This window comes from Haematobia irritans, chromosome 5, assembly GCF_050003625.1.
Source record: "Haematobia irritans isolate KBUSLIRL chromosome 5, ASM5000362v1, whole genome shotgun sequence".
NCBI classification, from domain to species: Eukaryota; Metazoa; Arthropoda; class Insecta; order Diptera; family Muscidae; genus Haematobia; species Haematobia irritans.
Genome location: NC_134401.1, coordinates 126,035,843 through 126,059,140, shown reverse-complemented (window position 1 = coordinate 126,059,140; position 23,298 = coordinate 126,035,843). Strand labels below are relative to the sequence as shown.

Below are 23,298 nucleotides of genomic sequence, written 5' to 3'. Positions count from 1 at the left end.
GATTAATTTTGCTCCTCCAAGAGGCTCCGGAGGTCAAATCTGGGGATTGGTTTATATAAGGGCTCTATATAATTATGGACCGATATGGACTAATTCTGGCATTAGATACCATATACTAACACCACGTACCAAATTTCAACCGGATTGGATGAAATTTCCTTCTCTGAGTGGCTCCCCAAGCCAAATTTGGGGGTCCGTTTATATGGGGGCTATACGTAAAAGTGAACCGATATGGCCCATTTGGAATACCATCCGACCTACATCAATAACAGCTACTTGTGCAAAATTTCAAGTTGATAGCATGTTTCCCAAGTTAGCGTGATTTCAACTTACAGACGGACGGACACGCTTATGTTAGATCGACTCAGAATTTCACCACGACCCAGAATATATACTTTATGGGGTCTTAGAGCAATATTTCGATGTGTTACAAACGGAAACACAATGTTAATATACCCCCCCATCCTATGGTGGAGGGTATAAAAATGTGCCTACCAGAAATATTGATGTTAGACCTCATAAAATATATACCGATCGACTCAGAATCAGAGATGGTCTGTATCAAACTTTTTTAGGTTTGCGACTGTCGCAAAGTTGTAAACGTCGTAAACGTCACATACACGTCGTAAATGTAGAAAAAGTAACAAAAGTCGCAAACTGAAAATACTTTAGTCGCGTCAGCTAGGCAGCGAATTCGATGATATCCAAGACGATGTTATGTGCGAAGAAGTTTCAATTCTTAGGAATGTTCACAATTTTCGGTTTTAGTCCCCACATTTTCCCTATTGCCTTTTGCACGAGTACAGGGTAACCGTGGATTTTCTCGTCCTTTCTTAGCTTTCAAGTTCAGTCTCCTGTCTAATATAACCCCAAGGTATTTTGCACACTCACCAACGGGAATTTCGATACCACCTAAGAAAATAGGCTTGACCACGGGAAAATTTTCACAAATTTCTGCAGAAACTCACAGCGAATGCTGTCAAACTAAATTAAAAAATGTTCAGGATTTCTTCTATTCAAAATTTGGTTTTCTACAGTAGGTTTACGACTTTTGCGACATACGTATTATACCGTCGCAAACGTATGTCGCAAAAGTCACAGTTTTTGACAGACCAACCCTGCTCAGAATCACCTCCTCCTTAGTCGATCTAGTCCTTGGTGTCCGTTCGCCTGTCCATGTATTTGATTTTCGCAGGATTCCAGTCGCTATTGCGATGATACGGCGGATATGGTATATGGGGTTTTTTGCACAAACACTCTGTTGAATTTGGAAAAAATCGGATCAAATTTATATGTATCGCCCGATTTCGATAAATGGGGTCTTTACTATAGATATATATAGGGTCTTTACTATAGATAAAATAGATATAGCTCCCTATACAGAGAAAAAAATTTCACGAAAATTTTTCCAATTAAAATCTTAATTGAGTTTTAAAAAATATTCAATTAAAAATTTAATTGAATCTACAAATTTTTTAATTGAAATAAAAATCAATCACACAAATTAATAGTATCAATTAAATTTTTAATTGTATGAATTAATTTTTTAATTGACTGTCAATTAATTTTTTAATTGATACTATCATTTCTGTGATTGAAGACATTTCAATTAAAAAATTAATTGGATCAATAAATTTCGTGATTGAATCAGAAAAATATTTTTTTGTGTGTATGTATGTATCGCCCAAACTTTGACCATAAAACCCTTATTTATTAACCGATCTTAACCAAAGTAGACCTGCAAAGAATCGGTTCAGATTTAGATATAGCTCCCATACATATGTATCGCCCGATTTTGCAAAATCTGGCCATAATAGCCTTATTAACCGATCGTGCTCAAAGTTGGCACAATGTAATCTTCCATAGAATAAACTAAGCCTGCCAATCACAATCGACTGAATAGCCTAAGTGAGCTTGAAAATAAATCGGGCTGCCACTTTAACCTTAAGCCTGCCAAAAAAAATAATAGAAATCGGTTCAGATTTCGTTCCTTGTTGCTTTATTTTAAGGAAAATTTGCTTCAAAAGCATACGGCTTTGACGAAGGGACGCAATTTTCCAACATTTGTGTCCTCAATTTAATAAAAAAAATGGAAGCAAAGATTATAAACATTATTTTTATTGCAATTTCATTATTTTGAAAAAATTTTCCCTAATATTTGATAAATTGTGTATCCTAAAATTTAGGTTGCGTAATCTTAACGTAAATATTTTTTCAGTGTGTGTGCAGTCCCTTTACGTCTTAGTTTGGAATCGAAATTTTTGGCACTCATTGTATATTCCTATAATTTAGTTTGTTTTACTAAAACCTCTATATTTCGATTTCATAAGCATCAAGAAATGTTGGACCATATTTTCCTAATTTAACGTCTTCCATATATTTTATACATAAGATTTTATGAAACCTTAAAGGTTTACTTTCGTTCTTCCACAATAAAGACTCTTTAAATTCACATACACATATGTTAACAGCATAACTAAGCCACTTTTCTACAAATTTACTGTAGAACTGATTTATTTATACATACATCATATTTTAAAACATCAATAATTTTTGTGATTTAACTATCCTTTGGTAGTGTTAGCTGTGGTTTTAGGATAGAATTTGTTTCTCATTTCCAGGATATCGGCATAAATTTCAATAAGACCAATATGCGTTAATGGGTATCCATCGTAGATATTCAAGGTCAATTTATATGAACTCTGGGGTAATACGAAAGGTAACATGCTCGCATCAACGTACAAATTTTTGGCAATCAGCGATCCCTGAAAAAAAAAAATTTATAAAAAACCAAAAGAAATAAAAATTCCGTCTTTTTGAAAAGTGTTTCTACAAAAAGACCTTGTGCAAAATTTGAATAACATGTGTTAACATATGGACATTTGATTGATATATACACTGAATTAAAAAAGTCTCTGTACAAGGGATTTATTTTTATACCCTCCACCATAAGATGGGGGGTATATTAACTTTGTCATTCCGTTTGTAACACATCGAAATATTGCTGTAAGACCCCATAAAGTATATATATTCTGGGTCGTGGTGAAATTCTGAGTCGATCTGAGCATATCCGTCCGTCCGTCCGTCTGTTGAAATCACGCTAACTTCCGAACGAAACAAGCTATCGACTTGAAACTTGGCACAAGTAGTTGTTATTGATGTAGGATTACAAAATTTAGAAAACGGTGTTATGTTAAGAAATTTTAAGATACCACAACCCAAGTAATTCGATTGTGGATGACATTCTTTCATATAAGGTTCTACGTAATCCATGATGGAGGGTACATAAGATTTAGCCTTTCCGAACTTACGGCCGTATATACTTGTTTTCTTCTCAAACCGTAGTGTTTCTAAGCGAAAAATTATGAGGCCATAATTTATGCAAAGAAGATGTTCTGTAATAGGTGAATCGGATTCTCCTATTTACCGTCAATTTCAAGAATTGAATTTCTATGAAATCGAGGTAGAATATAATTGGGTTTATTTAGATATAATTCAAAAACGCATGACTTCATAATTTCATATGAAAGTCTGCAACTTCTTGTGTCACCTTTTGTTGACACTTTTTGTGCAACTGTTTAGATCAACGGTAACCATTGTTCAGATCAATACAATCCAGCTCAGACTCTCTTTTGATAACACTAACCATACACCGTAATTATTTCTTCAAACAGTCAATGGTTTAGAATGGAGAGGATTCTCGTCCTCATGTGGAGGGTTAAAAATTAATATGCTAGAATTTTGCTGGAAGACGGAATTCCAGATCTATGGAATTCCAGATCATTTACGCAATAAGCAAAAACATGAAATTGTTGATTATGGGCGGTGTAATCACGTTTTTGGAATGCCTAATTCAAAAGTACGACAAGGGCTAACTCTGCAATATTATCTATTGTTCTTGAGCGGCATGGCATACAGAATGACCCTTCATTACAAAAGTCTTCCAATATCTTGAACTTTCAACCAATGTTTGTATTAGATAAGGCGCTTTATGATAATCCTACAATTTTTGTAGTGAATTTCAATAATTTCAAAACGTTGTTGATCCAACATAGGACGGGGGTATCGAAACATTGGGCGCAGGCCGCTTAAACTATACATATTCTGCGATGTCCATCCGTCTGTCCGTCGAAACAAGCTATGTTTTCTAGAGGAGCACATTTCCAATTCGGTTGACATTTGTTGTACGATGTCAGTATAGATTCTCTAATTGCCATGCAAAATTGGTTAATATGGTTTCATAATTGTATGTATGTAGCTCCCCACCGCAGATTTAATTTGTGTAGCCTCACGGAAGACAAATATTTAGTATGTGATGTCAGTATTCAGAGATCTGCAACCGTTGGCTTTTTTACGTATTGCAATCTTACCCACAACATGTCGGTGGCAGTGAGTAAGACACCAATAACCGTGCGGTCTCTTACATTCATACAAATGTGTTGGGGGCTATATATAAAGGTTTGTCCCAAGTACATACATTTAAATATCACTCGATCTGGACAGAATTTGATAGACTTCTACAAAATCTATAGACTCAAAATTTAAGTCGACTAATGCACTAGGGTGGAACACAATGTTAGTAAAAACATATGGGAAACTTTTAAATCTGAATCAATTTACATGTATTAGAAGTTTAGGAAAATTAGAGTCATTTTACAACTTTTCGACTAAGCAGTGGCGATTTTACAAGGAAAATGTTGGTATTTTGACCATTTTTATTGAAATCAGAAAAACATATATATGGGAGCTATATCTAAATCTGAACCGATTTCAACTAAATTTGGCACGCATAGCGGCAATGCTAAATCTACTCCCTGTGCAAAATTTCAACTAAATCGGAGTAAAAAATTGGCCTCTGTGGTCATATGAGTGTAAATCGGGCGAAAGCTAAATATGGGAGCTATATCTAAATCTGAACCGATTTCAATCAAATTTGGCACACTTGACTATACTGCTAATTGTACTCCTAGTGCAAAATTTCAACCAAATTGGGCCAAACCTCTGGCTTCTAGGACCATATTAGTCCATATCGGGCGAAAGATATATATGGGAGCTATATCTAAATCTGAAACGATTTCAATCAAATTTGGCACACATGGCTATACTATGAATTGTACTTCGTGTGCAAAATTTGAACCAAATTGAACCAAAACTCTGGCTTCTAGGACCATAATAGTCCATATCGGGCGAAAGATATATATGGGAGCTATATCTAAATCTGAACCCATTTCAATCAAATTTGGCACACATGACTATACTAGGTTAGGTTATGTGGCAGCCCGATGTATCAGGCTCACTTAGACTATTCAGTCCATTGTGATACCACAGTGGTGAACTATACTACCAATTGTTCTCCATAATAGTCCATATCGGGCGAAAGATATATATGGGAGCTATATCTAAATCTGAACCCATTTCAATCAAATTTGGCACACATGACTATACTACCAATTGTTCTCTTAGTGCAAAATTTCAACCAAATTGGGCCAAAACTCTGGCTTCTGGGGCCATATAAGTCCATATCGGGCGATAGATATATATGGAAGCTATATCTAAATCTGAACCGATTTCAATCAAATTTGACACACATGACTATACTACTAATTGTACTCCTTGTGCAAAATTTCGAGCTAATCGGGATAAAACTCTGGCTTCTGGGTCCATATAAGTGCATATCGGGCGAAATATATATATATGGGAGCTATATCTAAATCTGAACCGATTTCAATCAAATTTGGCACACACGACTGTACTACTAATTGTACTCCTAGTGCAAAATTTCAACCAAATTGGGCCAAAACTCTGGCTACTGGGGCCATATAAGTGCATATCGGCGAAATATATATATGGGAGCTATATCTAAATCTGAACCGATTTCTTCCAAAACAATAGGGTTCTATTCTGACCCAAAAACGGAACATGTGCCAAATTTGAAGGCGATTGGACTTATATTGCGACCTAGACTTTGATCACAAAAATGTGTTCACAGACAGACGGACGGACGGACGGACAGATGGACATGGTTATATCGACTCAGGGACCCACACTGAGTATTATTGCCAAAGACACCATATGTCTACCTCGTCTTCTTCTGGGTGTTACAAACATATGCACTAACTTATAATACCCTGTTCCACAGTGTGGCGCAGGGTATAAAAGCACCACCAGTATAGACCCTTGTTCGTTTGCAGTGTTTTGCGGTGTTAAACCAATCGGCATCGTAGTAATGCTCGGAAAAAAAAAACCGGGGGTAGCAGTATATTTTAATATTTTGAGAAAGTTTTTAACATACTTATTTGCTAATAGTATTTTAAAAATTTGGCAAAACAGACATGTTCAATTTTGTAAAAGAAGACTTTCTAGATGAGAAGTTATCGATCGGTTACTAAAATAATGCGAACCAAAAAATATTATTTTGGAAAAATGTATTTCTTCAGAAAGTTTTGTCAAACTTTTATTTCTACAGAAAATGTTGCCAAAATTTTATTTTATTTTTTGTCAACATTTTATTTCTATAGAAAATTTTGTCAAAAGTTGTATGTTATTTCCATAGAAAATTTTGTCAAAATTTTATTTCTATAGAAAATTTTTGTCAAAATTGTATTAATATAGAAATTTTTTTACAAATTCTATTTTTATAGATAATTTTGTCAAAATGTTGTATCTATAGAAAATTTTGTCAAAATTTTATTTCGGTAGAAAATTTTGTCAAAATTTTATATCTATAAAAAATTTTGTCAAAATTTTATTAATATAGAACATTTTTTTACAAATTTTATTTTTATAGAAAATTTTGTCAAAATTTTATATCTATAGAAAATTTTTTCAAAATTTTATATATATAAAAATTTTTTTCAATATTTTATATCTGTAAAAAATTTTGTCAATATTTTATATCTATAAAAAATTTTGTCAAAATTTTATTTCTATAGAAAATTTCGTCAAAATATTATTTCTATAAAAAATTTTATCAAAATTTTATTTTTAAAGAAAATTTTGTCAAAATTTTATATCTATAGAAAATTTGTCAAAATTTGATATTTATAAAAAATTTTGTCACAATTTTATATCTATAAAAACTTTTGTCAAAAATTTTATTAATATAGAAAATTTTTTACAAATTTTATTTTTATAGAAAATTTTGTCAAAATTTTATATCTATAGAAAATTTTGTCAAAATTTTATATCTATAGAAAATTTTGTCAAAATCTTATATTTATAAAAAATTTTTTCAATATTTTATGTCTGTAAAAAATTTTGTCAATATTTTATATCTATAAAAAATGTTGTTAAAATTTTATTTCTATAGAAAATTTCGTCATAATATTATTTCTATAGAAAATTTTATCAAAATTTTATTTTTATAGAAAATTTTGTCAAAATTTTATTTCTATAGAAGATTTTGTCAAAATTTCATTTTTATAGAAATTTTTATCAAAATTTAATGTTTATAGAAAATTTTGACAAAATTGTATTTTTATAGAAAACTTTTTCAAAAGTTTATTTCTATAGAAAATTGTGTCAAATTTATGAAGTTCAACGGAGGCAACCGCGATTACAATACTACGGTAGTCTTTGTAAGCGGATATAAAACTAAAACAAGTAAGTAAAGTAGAAAGTCGGGCGGGGCCGACTATATCATACCCTAAACCACCCTTACTGAATTAGTAATCAATAGAATTTGTGGGGTAAGATTGATATAGGTCTGGGAGATAAACCGCAGTTGCATATTTGAGAAAATTAAGGGGTACATGTTTGTGGGTGCTTTGTCTCAATCTGACTATAGCTCATAGTCAGTCTTGCCAGGGAAAATGTTCGGTTAACCCTACAAGGACAAAAAAAAGTTCCCTACTTTCCCATACATTCCCAAACAATTTTCCCTACAATATTTATGTTAAATTTAAATAAATTTTAAGAAACAAAAATGGTTCTAAGTACTTTTTTATCTTAAAACATGTAAATGCAACCTATATAACCTAGAAAATAAATTTGTATTACCACCACGGTTGCCACAGTTGGTACAATTCTACCAAAAATAGTATTTTTTTTTTTGTTAAATCTCTATGGTAATAAAATTTTGGAAAAAGTCTCTATAAATAAAATTTGTTGAGGAATTTTCTATAGAAATATAATTTTGATAATAAATTCTATAGAAATAAAGTTTTGAGAAAAAATTCCATAGAAATAAAATTTTGAGAAAATTTTTTATAGAAATAATGTTTTGCAAAAAAATTCTATAGAAATACAATTTTAACAAAATTTTCTACAGAAATAAAATGTTGACAAAATTTGGCAACATTTTCTATAGAAATATTTGTTTGGTAGATTTGTGGTAATTTGTGGTAATCTTCAAATTTTGCTAGATTTTTTTTTTTTGGCACGAGTGGTATCTTTTGTTACCACACATTGTTAAAGATCAAGCTTCTAATTTCCTCCTCTAGAGCCACCAAAATGTAAAAATTATTACTAATTGTGTTGAGTGAAAAAGTCCCTACATTGTGGCCCTACGCCCTACAAGACGCTAAATAGTAGAAAAAAAACCTACTTATAGAGAATTTCTCCTACTTGTAGCAACACTGGCTGTAGTTGATATTGCGCCTACGGGGTTAGTATGCCACTAATATTGAGCCCATTATTAAAAAAGAAAAAATCGCTCAATTAGTGTGGGTAATAAATCCAAATTTGTAAAAATCGAGCAATATTCTTATGTAAGAGCTACAAGTACGTATAAATACTATCGGCTAGTACATCAAAATTTGAAATTTGAGTAACATTGGTTAATAAATAAGAGTATTATGGCCAAATTTGGGAAAATCGAGCTATGCATATATATGGAAGCTATATGTAAATCTTAATCAATTTGAATAATATTCTGCGGGTTTGATTAATACCACAAAAGGTTACCTTGTGCAAAATTTGAGTAAGATCAGTTAAGAAATAGGGCCTCTATGGTCAAACATAAGGCTATTAGGGGCGAATTTTTCAAAATCGGGCGTTACATATATGGGAGCTATATCTATATCTGAACCGATTTCGATGAAATTGTACACGTTAGTACTATAGAGGACTAGATCTAGCCAACTTTAAATAAGATCGGTTAATAAATAAGGGTTCTATGGCCAAATTTTGGGAAAATCGGGCAACATATATATGGGAGCTATATCTCAATTTGAACCGATTTCGATGAAATTTTGCACATACAGTTAGTGCTATAGAAGATTCCATTTGGCCAACTTTGAGTAAGATCGGTTGATAAATAAGGGTTTTATGGCCAAATTTAGAAAAATCGGGCGGTACACATATGTGGGAGCTATAGCTAAATCTGAACCGATTACGATGATTTTTTGCACATATATTTAGTTCTATAGAAGGTTACATTTAGCCTACTTTGAGTAAGATCGGTTGATAAATAAGGGTTTTGTTGCTAAATTTGGGGAAATCGGGCGATAGATATATATGAGAACTATATTTAAATATGAACCGATTTGAATGAAGTTTTGCAGACTTGAAAGGCGATGAAAAAGATTATTTTGTGCCAAATTTGGGTACGATCCGTTTGTAAAAAAGTGCAACGTCACCCCATTTGTCGACATCGAACGATACATATATATGGGAGTTATATCTAAATTTCATCCGATTTCTTCCAAATTCAATAGCGTTTGTGCCCAAAACAAACTCCCTGTACCAAATTTCATCAAAATCGGTTAATAATTACGACCGGAATCCTGTGAACAAAAAAATAACTAGAATTGAGGCAAACAAAATTTTATTTTCTTTAAAATTTAAATTTAAAGGAGCTCTTGACAATAATCTTCCAATGGAATTTTTGTTGAAATTTGGTGAAAAGTACTTTTTCTTCGTTCAAAAAAATACCTTTTTTTGTACTTTCTTAAAAATTTTATTTTCCATCCCTGGTATACATATACTTAAGTATGATTGCGCTCAACAACAACAACTACCAGCAGTTGGCATTCGCTTAAGAGAATTGAGAGAGTACCAAACAGGGTTGCCATTTTGGTCCGATCGGACCAAAATTGGTCCAAAAAATTATTAAATTTTAAATTTGGTCCGATGATCGGATTAAATGGAATTTGGTTTATTTTGGTCTATTTTCGTCAAATCGGTAATTTTTGAAAATATTTTAAATTTTGACAAAATTTTCTGTAGAAATAAAATGTTGACAAAAATTTCTATAGAAATAAAATTTTGCCAAAATTTTGTACAGAACTAAAATATAAAAAAATTTTGTATAGATACAAAATCATGCAAAAATGTTATATAGAAACAAAATTTAGCGATAATTTCCCAACATCGCCAAAAAAGTAGTGAAAATGTTCTTTTTGAATCCGGAAGTGGTACAAAATTGGCGCAGAAGCGATGATTTTAACATGGGCTTGTCATAGGACGGATGTCCACCATTTCAACAGCCGTTGCACTTAATTTGCATCACTTCTTAGGGTGTGATGCGACTCCAGTGATTTGGATGTGAATAAAAAATTTTGTGATATTTTGACGAATAAACAATTTTTTTTTTATGATTTTTATGATTTGTCTGGAACGTTTATGATTTGTCTGGAACGTTTGACATCACATGTTTTCAAAAATTCGCAATTTATCTAGAAAGGATTTAGCATATTTTTCAGCAAAATTTAAATAATTTGAACCATTTTATTAATTTTTTATTATTTGAAACAATAAAATTTTAAATTTCTCATTAAAAATATGAAAAAAGCGAGTTATAAAAAATTGACTCAAATTAACTTCCTGTGCAGTTAAAATAAATAACATCTTCGGGAGGAAAAATTTGGAAGAGCTTTTAAAGTTGTGCCTTAAGAAAAATTTCCAAATTTGTCTGCTGGGTTTATATAGAAATAAAAGTTTGACAAAATTTTCAATTTTGGCTAACTTTTCTATAGAAATGGAATGTTGATAAAATTTCCTAAAGAAATGAAATTTTTGACAAATTTTTTCTATAGAAATAAAATTTTGACAAAATCATCTATAGGAATAAAATATTGACAAAATTTTCTATAGAAATAAAATTTGGATAAAATTTTCTATAGAAATAAAATTTGGACAAAATTTTCTATAGAAATAAAATGTTGACAAAATTTTCTATAGAAATAAAATTTTGACAAAATTTTTTATAGAAATAAAATTTTTGACAAAATTTTCTATAGAAATAAAATTTTGACAAAATTTTCTGTAGAAATAAAATGTTGACAAACTTTTCTATAGAAATAAAATTTTGATATAGAACTAAAATTTTGTGAAAATGTTCTATAGAAATACAATTTTGTGTAAATTTTCTATAGAAATAAATAGAAATAACAAATATATACGGCCGTAAGTTCGGCCAGGCCGAAGCTTATGTACCCTCCATGATAGATTGGGTAGAAACTTCTTCTAAACACTGCCATCCACAATCGAATTACTTAAGTTGCGGTAACGCTTGCCGATGGCAAGGTATCTTAAAACCTCCTAACACCATCTTCTAAATTGTATGTAAGTCCATACGTGGTATATATTAAATCAAACAAGTATATATGGCCGTAAGTTCGGCCAGGCCGAATCTTATGTACCCTCCACCATGGATTGCATAGGAACTTCTACTAAAGGCTGTCATCCACAATCGAATTACTTGGGTTGCGATTACACTTGCCGATGGCAAGGTATCGTAAAACTTTTTAACACTGTCTTCTAAATTGTAAGTTAGCCCATACGGGGTATATATTAAACAAAAAAAGGCCGATTAAATACGTATATAATCTAGTTTGACAAAATTTTCTATAGAAATAAAATTTTGACAAAATTTTCTATAGAAATAAAATTTTGACAAAATTTTCTATAGAAATGAAACCTTGACAAAAATTTCTAAAGAAATAAAATTTTGACAAAATTTTCTATAGAAATAAAAATTTGACAAAATTTTCTATAGAAATAAAAACTTGACAAAATTTTCTATAGAAATAAAATGTTGACAAAATTTTCTATGGAAGTAAAATGTTGACAAAATTTTCTATAGCAATACAATTTTGACAAAAATTTCTATAGAAATAAAATGTTGACAAAATTTTGTATAGAAATAAAATTTTGACAAACATTTCTATACAAATAAACTTTTGACAAAACTTTCTATAGAAATGAAATTTTAACAAAACTTTCTATAGTAATAAAATTTGACAAAATTTTCTATGGAAATAAAGTTTTGGTAGATTACAAAATTTTCTATAGAAATAAAATTTTGACAAAATTTTCTATGTGTTTAACTTTAACCGTTTGAAAATGAGAAGACGAAAATGGTATGTAGTTTCACTTTAAAATTTCAGGTTTTATTTTCACAAACTTTATGTTGGTAAGTATAAAAGGTTTTGTAATGGTAAGTATAAAGGGTTTGTAATGGTAAGTATTTAGGTTCAATTATTTTTACAGGTAATTGGTTTTTAGTGCAATAATTTTAAGTATATGAAATTCAACGAGGTATGGTAAGTATAAAAATGTAACTAGGTAGGTATGTAAATTTTCACTATGTACAATTTACTGTTTTTGCATGTATAGATTTTAGGTATAGTTTTTTTTTGCTTTAACAAATGTAGATTTTAAAACAATTTTATTGTAGTTTTAAGATTTTAATTAATTTATTATTATTTTTTTTGCGTGTACAAACAATAGTTTAAGTGTTACTTCATTCTCTGTTCATTTTGTTTGTGTTAGATAATTTAATATTAAGTAGTTAGTTTATTTAAAATTTTAACAATTTCAATGTGCAATAATGTTTTTAGTGTAATTTTAATACAATAGTTCTGGGCTGTATTTTTCTTTTATACAATATTTATTTAATATCACTCTCTGTTTGTTCCAAATTTCACAAATTTATCTCTTCTTTATTTTCCAATTCACTTTTGTCGTATTTAATATTTGTCACGGCGACGTTTCGGGTTTAAAGTACGCAAACAATATGAAATATTTGACATCTTTCAATATTACTGGAGTTAATCGCCAAATTCGTTTTTTTCTCCATTCAGCTGATGAATGCAACAACACTGTGGAGAGAGCAACACCTGTAACTAGCGATGCATGTGTGTGTCAATGCACCGCTAGCTACAGTGCTGCTCAAAAGTGTAGCTCCACAGTGTTGAGCAAAAGTTTAGCGCAATGCTAAACATTCTGGGCCCGCCGTGACAAGTGTATTTTTACAAATTATTTGATGGTTTAGTTCGTTGGCATATTCCTGATAGGACCAGCAAAGGTGTAGCCCAGAATAGTTTGATATGCGTGCACATCGCCTAATCCGGTGAAAACATGCCCATCCCTTCTTAGCGCTGGATAGACGTCCGCTCCAAGTTCTAAGTCTATAGTTGTATTTGCACGTGGGTCAATGTCTGCTAGCGTATCCGCAGCAAGGTCTCGGGTCGGGTCTTCTAGAATTGGGTCTGAGTACGGCCGGGTCGGCAATTCGTTAGTGATTAGGGCGTTAACACGCAGCGCCCACGTACTATTGGTACTCCGAGGTCTTAAACGAAATGTAGTGAACCGACGGCCTTGATGTATGAAGGACCGGAGACCTATGCGGCGAAAAGTCGAATATGCAATTCTTGACATTGTAGATGCTTGGTTGATTATTGCCCGTATTGTCGTCCAGGTATCAACTCCGTCTTCCGACACTCGTACCGTTGCCGTCGGTACAAAAACCAAGTCCCATCTCAAAGGTGCATCATTGTCTGGCGATGGCGCAGGATCTGATGGCGGCGCATCTACTAAGGGTCCAAAAAGATGTGCGGGTCTTAAGGGGTCATCAAATTGGGGGGCTCCATGAAGCAGAGAGTGGTGGCGCATATTACATCTTCGACATCCACTGAGAGAAGGGCAGTCGGGGGCAAGATGACTTCGTGCTAAACAGTTTCGGCAATAACCACGCCTCTCGACTACCTCATAACGCTGTGACACGGTTTTCTCTAGAAATCGAGAACAAGAACTGAGGGCGTGATCCTCTTGACAGAGGCCACAGGAGTATTTCCAAAAAGATGGTCTGCCGCGCCAATCCACATGCTGGTTTTGACGGTTATTAGAGCGATGTCGTTGAGTCCTATCTGTTGCCCTGTGGTTCCTATCCCGACCGCGTCTCTCATCATCCACTCTTTCAGGGCGTGGTAAATAGGCAGCCATATCTGAAATAAAAATTCGCTGCGAGTACCAAGTTTCTTTGATTAAGGCGCAAAAAGCTAGTCATGCGGAAAAAAGTTTGACCAGCTTCGTAACGGGTCTACTGAATGTCCCCTTTGCCGTTCGTATATCTACTACCCTTATGTTTTGGTCTGTTCCTGGATATATTTTCTCAACCCGACCCATTGCCCAGTCAGTTGGAGGAAATCTGTCATCTTTTATTACTACGAGATCATTTTCCTTTAAATTTTCTTGCTGGTACTTCCATTTGTTGCGACGATGCAATTCTTTAAGGTATTCTGACTTCCACCTCGTGCAGAAATATTGAGACACAATTTTGAGTCGTTGCCACCTGTTTGCAAGTGTGACATCTTGATCTGATATATCAGGCTCAGCTGGAGCCAACATGGAAGTTCCGATCAAAAAATGACCAGGGGTCAGAGGAGAAAAATCGTTTGGATCATCGTTTGCCCTATACAAAGGTCGTGAATTTAAACAAGCCTCTATACGGGCCAATATCGTAGATAATTCTTCAAAGGTGAAGCTCATACTAGGAATAAACTTTCTTAAATGGGTCTTCAGCGATTTCACACCCGCTTCCCACAAGCCGCCCATGTGAGGGGCACCAGGGGGTATAAATTTCCAAACAAGATTGTTGTGAGAATATTGTTGCAACGTTTGGGTTTGTAAAGCTTTCATAAATTGTAGACGATCTTTCTTCAAAAGTTCTGCTGCACCCGTGAAATTCTTCCCATTATCTGAATAAATACAAGAGGGACAACCTCTTCGAGCAATAAATCGTGAAAAAGCCGCAAGAAAAGACTGTGACGATAAATCACTTGTAGCTTCTAAGTAAACAGCCTTTGTCGCAAAACACACAAAAATACAGATATAACCTTTGGTTATTAAGCAGACCCTTGTTTTATAGTTTTTAATGTTGAAGGGTCCTGCAAAATCAACACCTGTATTAGTAAAAGGTCGGGAAAGAAAGGTACGTTCAGGTGGAAGTGAGGCCATTATCTGAGATTGTGTGTGTCTTTTAAATAAAATGCAAGTCTTACAGCTATGTATTACTTTCTTCACCAAAGGTTTTAATCGGAATATCCAGAATTCCGATCTCAAAACACGAGTCATAAGTTGATTACCACCATGAAGAGTAACCTTATGCGTAAATTCAACTAAAAGTTGTGTAAAGCGAGCATCGTATGGCAAAAGAATGGGATGTCTTTCGTTATAACTTAGAACAGGAGATTGTACAAGTCGCCCATTTGACCGCATAATCCCATTTGAGTCAATAAATGGGTTCATTGTCAATAAACTACTAGTAGACGCAATTTTCATTTTCTTCACTAAGTTAGTGTATTCGTGTGCAAAATATTGACTTTGAGTCATAATGAGCAAATGTCGTTTTGTTTCTTGAACTTCTTCTGGAGTTATCTCCTGGGTCGAAATTCTAAGATGTGATCTACTTTTCCCAGTATTTCTCCAAAAACGTAAAACATAACTCATTACCCTGTAAGCGCGTGACAATGAAGAGAATCGTAACAAAGGGTCTTCAAAAGTGGAAGCAGTTAAAACCTTCACAGTCTTTGTCTCTAAGTTTGTGTCTTCCAAAGTTTCAAAATTCGGCCATCTATCTCCAGGCAATTTCAACCATTGTGGCCCATGCCACCATAAATGATGAGACTTCAATTCAGAAGGCGTACAACCTCTACTAGCTACATCAGCAGGGTTATCTTCGGAGTCAACATGTCGCCACTTATCGTTGCCAACATTTTCCAGAATTTCAGATACACGATTTCCCACAAATGTACTCCACGCACATGGAGGCTTTTTCAACCACGCTAACACGATTGTAGAATCAGTCCAAAACTGGGTTGAGAAATTTGAAATTTGAAGATTTGTAATGGTTGCTGATGCTAATTTAGAAAGTAAAACTGCTCCGCACAACTCGAGTCGGGGCAATGAAATCTTTTTAATTGGAGCAACTCGGGTCTTAGCAGCAATCAGATGAGTTTCTACTTGGTTATCTTGGAGTTCCACACGAATGTATAAAGCTGCCCCATATGCACACTCGGATGCATCACAAAACCCATGAATCTCTATTTTTGATCTTGGGATAAAATGAATCCATCTAGGAATTCTTACAGATTCAATAGCGTCGCTATTTTTTACAAAATTTTGCCAATTCATGAGTGTAATTGTTTTCAAAGGATCATCCCAATCGATTTTGTCTAGCCATATTTGGCAATTAAGTGGCAGCAATTGTTCCGAAGGTAAATCTTGAATAATTTCATGACTGTTAGACGACCATTTCATTAGTTGAAAACCCGCAGAGTCCAAAGCTAGAATTAACTCTTTACGAGATTTAATAGCGTCCTCAACCGTGTGCGCTCCAGTCAGAACATCATCTACGTACAAGTTTTCTCGTATAATCTGTGACGCAAGGGGATATGTGTCCGCCACATCTTCTGCAAGTTGAAGAAGTGTCCGGATTGCGAGGAAGGGAGCACAGTTGACACCAAAGGTGACTGTTAAAAGTTCAAAATCGTCTAATGGGTCCGTAGGCGATTTTCTAAAAAGTATGCGCTGGTATTGTGTTTGACTTTTGTCGAGCAGAATTTGTCTGTACATTTTTGTGACATCCGCACTATAAACATACCTGAAGAACCTCCACTTCAGAATTTGTATGACAAGATCTTGCTGGAGAATGGGTCCCGTAAACAGATTATCATTGAGACTACGTTTATTTGAGGAAGGGCTTGATGCATTAAAAACAACCCGAAGTTTTGTAGTCAAACGATCAGGTTTTATCACCGCATGATGCGGTAGATAATAATTAGGTGTCTTCGAGATTTCCTGAGGAGAAATTTTTCTCATGTGACCAAGTGCCAAATATTCTAAAATCGTTTGATCATATTGTAATTTTATATCAGGAGTCTTCATTAACTTCCGCTCCATTCGGAAAAATTGTGCCATTGCGATATTTCGAGAGTTCCCTAATTCTTCACAACTTTTAAATGGGAGAGTCACAATATATCTACCCTGTTCATTACGCTTTGTAGTGTTTTTGAAATTTAACTCGCAAAAGGCGTCATCTTCTGATCTCAAAATCTTTTTTGGGATTTCCTCCACCTCCCAAAAACGAGTGAGAATATTCTCTATGGAAACAGTGTTGTGTAAAGAAATTCGGTTTTCGACAACATTTCCTTGAACTATTGGTCCACCAACAATCCATCCAAAAACAGTGTGTTGGGCCAATAAAGAGCCGATTGATTTCATTGGAGTCTCAATATCAAAAATTAAGGGTCCAATATCCATTCCAATTAGAAGATCAACTGGTTGACTGATGTAAAATTTTGGATCTGCCAAATCAAGATTGACAACATCCCTAAGTTGTGCTAAGTCTAGGTTTTGTACTGGTAAATTGGATGGAAGGGTCCGCAAAACAGGAGCCCAAACTTCTAAATGGAAACTCGGGTCTAGGCGAGAATGTAAATTGAAAAGACAAGCTTTTGTAGAAGTTTCTGCCAACATCTCACTGACTCCCGTAATATGTACTAAATTTCGTCTAGTTGGCAAACACAATTTATTCTTGAGTTTTTCAGATATGAAAGTGGATTGAGATCCAGAGTCAATGATCGCTCTGGCATCAAACAATTGTCCTCGAGATTCGATTTGGACCAAAGCCGTGAAAAGTAATGTACCTCTGGGATGATACTCACAAGTTCGATCATCTTGAAGGGTTAAAGTCGTAATATTGTTTTCAATGTTTGGAGTGGACTGTATTTGAGTTGTTAAAGCCGCAGTACTAGTGCTGGGTCGTACCAAGTCTCTTGTTGGGTCATGAGTGATAGGTTGGGTTTCCGTTCCCTTATGTAACATTGTATGATGTCGCATGTTACATTCTCGACAAGTATATTTGCTTTTACAATCTTTAATGCCATGGTTGGATGATAGACAATTGTAACAAAGATGTGAAATTTTGACGACATGGATTCGATCATTGATATTTTTTTCAATAAATTTGGGACAATCCCGAATAAAATGCCTTTCTTTGCAAAGTGGGCACATTTGACTACTTGAACTTGAATTTGGAACAATGGTTTTCGAATTTACAGCAACTGGTTTCGGATTAAATTTATTTTTGATCCCCGAATAATGAGGCTTCTGTGAAACGTTGGTTTGAAAACTATTGACGAACTTTCCCTTATCCGATTTATATCTGTTATTATCAAATTTAATCTGGTTCTGTTTACTAAATATTGGTTTTATATTTCCCACCGATTCGAGAGTCTTGAACTTGTGAGTCAAAAAAAGGTCGAATTGATGCCAAATTGGGAGAGTCTTACAATCCTCTAAAGAATTCTCAAATTCCTCGAGAAAAGGTCTTGGTAATTTTGCAGAACAAAGATATATTAGAATTGGGTCCCATTCCTTGACTTCTACCCCAAGTGTCTCTAAAGTCCGAATGCAACTATTCACTGTTCTCTGAAGTTTTTGAACTGAATGACTTGAGTCGACGGAGACATTTGGCAAATTGAAAAGAGTTTTCAATTGCTCATTAACCTGCATTCTTTTGTTCTCGTAACGATCCTTCAAATTCTTCCACGCCAACGTAAACCCATCGTTGGTTAGAGGAACATTACTAATTATTTCTCTTGCTTCACCTGAAATTTTCTGTGTCAGATGGAAGAGTTTTTCGACGTTACTAAGGCGAGAGTTGTTAATGTAAATGGCAGAAAAAAGATCCCTAAAGGTGGGCCAAGCGCTGTATCCTCCACAAAAAATGTCCGTATCGCAGGGAGGAAGTCTTAAAGCTGGCGAAAAATCAAGATTCGTGTCATGGGTCTCTAAAGACTGCCTTTCTGCCTTTTCTTTGGCCGCGTGGTCCCTTAAGGCGATTACATCAGCATTGATCGAACTCAAAACTCTTTTGTATGACGACATCGCTTCGCTGTAGTGGGTCCGAAGTTTCGCTTTATCTATTGGTTGCTCATCACCTTGTGGAACATAATCGCGACAATCTAAATATGCTTTTTTAACATTTTTCCACAGGGTCTCAACTTCTACCCTTAGGGTCTCAAGTTCTCGAATATCTTCCGTGGTTTTTGCAACAGCATAAATACTTTCGAAATCGTTCAAATCATTGACACTGTTTACAAATGTCTCCTTAAAAATTTTCTCCATTTTGCCCAATTCGATTTCTTATGTCAAAATTTTGATACAACAAAACTTAGCAAAGATTAGCAAAATGAGAATTAAGTAAGCCAGAATCTTAACCACTTGCAAAATAAGTCATTAATTTTGAAGGGTTATGTTCGGATCTATAAATTTCAATAAATTTGAGTACAAGAAGAAAATGGTGTCAAATGATTAATTACTTCCCCGGACCAATAACAAAAATTCGCAAGACAAGACAACACAGGTTGGCAAAAATCCTAAAATGTCGGATCGTGAGACAAGCGGGTCACCGAGTCAAACGTTCTTGCAGGATAAAGTAAAACCATATAGTTCCAAAAAAAAACTTGATAATTATGTAAGATTTCAAAAATTTATAATTGGAAAAAGTATATGCAATTCTTGTAAGAACTTGAGGGTCGAAAATTTCGTATTAATCCACTCAGATGAAAATAGTTGACAAACTAATAAATTACTCAAGTATTCAGCTTTTATTTTGTGCAAATTTTAAATCCAACAAGCATACAATAAATCGCACCATTACAATTTTCTTCCAATCTCGTTATTGTTCAGGGTTCCAACAAACAAGAAAAATAATTTTTCCAAAACCAAGAAATAACCTCTTCAAAACGTATGAAAATGTCCCATGAGTATTTATAGCCGTTGAAAAGGGGAAATTGTGGTTTATATTTACAAACTTTTATTTTTAAGAGTTGACTTGGGTCATTTTGCAAAATATCGGTTGAATTTATTTTTAATTGACTTAAGTCAGTTTGCCAATTACCAAATGGAACATGTACGAGGGGTGGTGTAAAAGTAAGTATACGTGGGTCGGTGCAAAAGTTTCAAAATTGAAAATTGAAAAATTTCAACAAAGACAAAAATTTTCCAATACAGTTTTCTTTTTTGTTACCACAATACCATATATCCTCCGCAGAAAAGTCAGCAAAGAAATCGAATGTAAAACTTTCCACACTTCAAAGTTACCGCAAACATCGAATCAAAATGTACATGGGCATTGCTAAGAATTATTTCGGTACAATTTCCTTCAATCAATTCGATGATAGTTTAACTTCAATTCAGTTCTTTCATGAATTTCCAAAAAAAAATAATTTTATGTAGAAAATATATACAAGACCAATAAATTTTAGCCCAATTTTCGAGCGATTAAAAATTGTTTGTGTCATGTAAATTTCTGTTGCTAATTATCCGATTAAAATCAAGTTAGGTTATTTGGCAGATCAAAAGCGTGCAAAATGGCTACCAGCAAGATAATAAACACCAAAAACGAGAATAGAGATACGAATGATAAATCATGGCACCCAATAGCAATAACGATATACGTAATATTTTAATAAGGAGATCATGTAAAACGTTTTATTATTCGGTCTTTAAGTAAACAAATTGAGTCTAAACGCATTGATAATTTAACGGGTCAATTCTATCCAAGAAATTTGCTGCTCAATAAGGGGTCAAACAATTTTCCGCAAAAAATAGTTTATGCACGGGTCAAACACACAAAATATATAGGGTCAAGCATGTAAAAACAACAACTCATTGGATGAAATCATGGAAGAGTGCCGTATGTGCTGCGCCCAATGTATTCTGTTGTCTTGTCGCGCCAAAAAACGAAAAGAAAGCTTGTACTCACTTTGTATGTTGTACTTTGTTTTTTGTTTTGTTGGTGTTATGTGTGGCTGAAACTTATGTACCGCTTCAACGGGATCTTCCTTCCAAGATTCTAGAAGGCTCGATGGATTTTGTGTTGTTGTGTTTTGTAAAATTTCTTTTATTACCGAGCCGAATCGAAGACTGTTTTTGATTAAGAATTTGTTAATAATATTTTATATATTTTTTCCACTCTCGATGTTATATAGTTATGTTAATTTTGTTCTAGCGTTTGTTTGATAGATTCACAATGTTCACTTTTTTAAACTTTTCTACTTTTTTTGATACCAAGGGGTTATGTGCAATTCACGATGAAAATAGCAAGATTAAATTATTTCACAAATTTTTCACAATCCGGCTCGAAGGACCAAATAATGTTTAACTTTAACCGTTTGAAAATGAGAAGACGAAAATGGTATGTAGTTTCACTTTAAAATTTCAGGTTTTATTTTCACAAACTTTATGTTGGTAAGTATAAAAGGTTTTGTAATGGTAAGTATAAAGGGTTTGTAATGGTAAGTATTTAGGTTCAATTATTTTTACAGGTAATTGGTTTTTAGTGCAATAATTTTAAGTATATGAAATTCAACGAGGTATGGTAAGTATAAAAATGTAACTAGGTAGGTATGTAAATTTTCACTATGTACAATTTACTGTTTTTGCATGTATAGATTTTAGGTATAGTTTTTTTTGCTTTAACAAATGTAGATTTTAAAACAATTTTATTGTAGTTTTAAGATTTTAATTAATTTATTATTATTTTTTTTGCGTGTACAAACAATAGTTTAAGTGTTACTTCATTCTCTGTTCATTTTGTTTGTGTTAGATAATTTAATATTAAGTAGTTAGTTTATTTAAAATTTTAACAATTTCAATGTGCAATAATGTTTTTAGTGTAATTTTAATACAATAGTTCTGGGCTGTATTTTTCTTTTATACAATATTTATTTAATATCACTCTCTGTTTGTTCCAAATTTCACAAATTTATCTCTTCTTTATTTTCCAATTCACTTTTGTCGTATTTAATATTTGTCACGGCGACGTTTCGGGTTTAAAGTACGCAAACAATATGAAATATTTGACATCTTTCAATATTACTGGAGTTAATCGCCAAATTCGTTTTTTTCTCCATTCAGCTGATGAATGCAACAACACTGTGGAGAGAGCAACACCTGTAACTAGCGATGCATGTGTGTGTCAATGCACCGCTAGCTACAGTGCTGCTCAAAAGTGTAGCTCCACAGTGTTGAGCAAAAGTTTAGCGCAATGCTAAACACTATGGAAATAAAATTTTGACAAACATTTGTATAGAAATAAACTTTTGACAAAACTTTCTATAGAAATGAAATTTTGACAAAACTTTCTATAGTAATAAAATTTGACAAAATTTTTTATGGAAATAAAGTTTTGGTAGATTATTTTTGGCGATATGGACCAATTTTTGTGTAATAAGTCATCGGCTATATATAACTAAAGACCGATATGGACCAATTTTTACATGGCTGTTAGAGGCCATATATTGACAAAATGTACCAAATTTCAACCGTATCGGATGACTTTTGCTCCTCCAAGAGGTTCCGGACGTCAAATCTGGGGACGGTTTATATGGGAACTATATATAATTATGGACCGATATGGACCAATATTTGCATGGTTGTTAGAGACCATATACTAACACCATGTACAAAATTTCAACTGGATCGGATGAATTTTGCTCTTCCAAGAGGCTCCGGAGGTCAAATCTGGGGATCGGTTTATATGGGGGATATATATAATTATGGACCGATATGGACCAATTTTTGCATGGTTATTAGAGGCCGTAAACTAACATCAGGTACCAAATTTCAACCGGATCGGATGAATTTTGCCCCACCAAGAGACTCCGGAGGTCAAATCTGGGGATCGGTTTATATGGGGGCTATATATAATTATGGACCGATATGGACCAATTTTTGCATGGTTGTTAGAGACCGTATACTAAGACCACGTACCAAATTTCAACCGGATCGGATGAATTTTGCTGCTCCGGGAGGCTCCCCAAGCCAAATTTGGGGATCGGTTTATATGGGGGCTATACGTAAACGTGGTCCGATATGGCCCATTTTCAATACCATCCGACCTACATCAATAACAACTACTAGTGCCAAGTTTCAAGTCGATAGCTTGTTTCGTTCGGAAGTTAGCGTGATTTCCACAGACGGACGGACAGCAGGACAGACGGACGGACAGACGGACAGACGGACGGACATGCTTACATCGACTCAGAATTTCACCACGACCCAGAA

The 23,298-nt window shown here is 33.8% G+C and overlaps 2 protein-coding genes across 2 annotated transcripts in view; both read right to left on the bottom strand.

Moving 5' to 3' along the window:
• Window positions 1–2,460: 2,460 nt before the first annotated feature.
• Window positions 2,461–23,298, bottom strand: part of LOC142241187 (uncharacterized) — a 30,594-nt gene continuing 9,756 nt past the window's right edge. The window contains exon 4 of the mRNA XM_075312929.1: window positions 2,461–2,765. Coding sequence (XP_075169044.1) covers window positions 2,565–2,765 — 201 coding nt within the window. The 3' untranslated portion in view covers window positions 2,461–2,564. The remainder of the gene's footprint in view (window positions 2,766–23,298) is intronic.
• On the bottom strand, window positions 12,667–21,672 carry LOC142241544 (uncharacterized). Its single transcript, XM_075313333.1, has 2 exons — window positions 20,996–21,672; window positions 12,667–14,168 (listed from the first exon to the last, which is right to left on the bottom strand). Exon 2 carries the CDS (start codon window positions 14,164–14,166, stop codon window positions 13,213–13,215), a length of 954 nt encoding a protein of 317 aa, XP_075169448.1. The 5' UTR covers window positions 14,167–14,168; window positions 20,996–21,672; the 3' UTR covers window positions 12,667–13,212.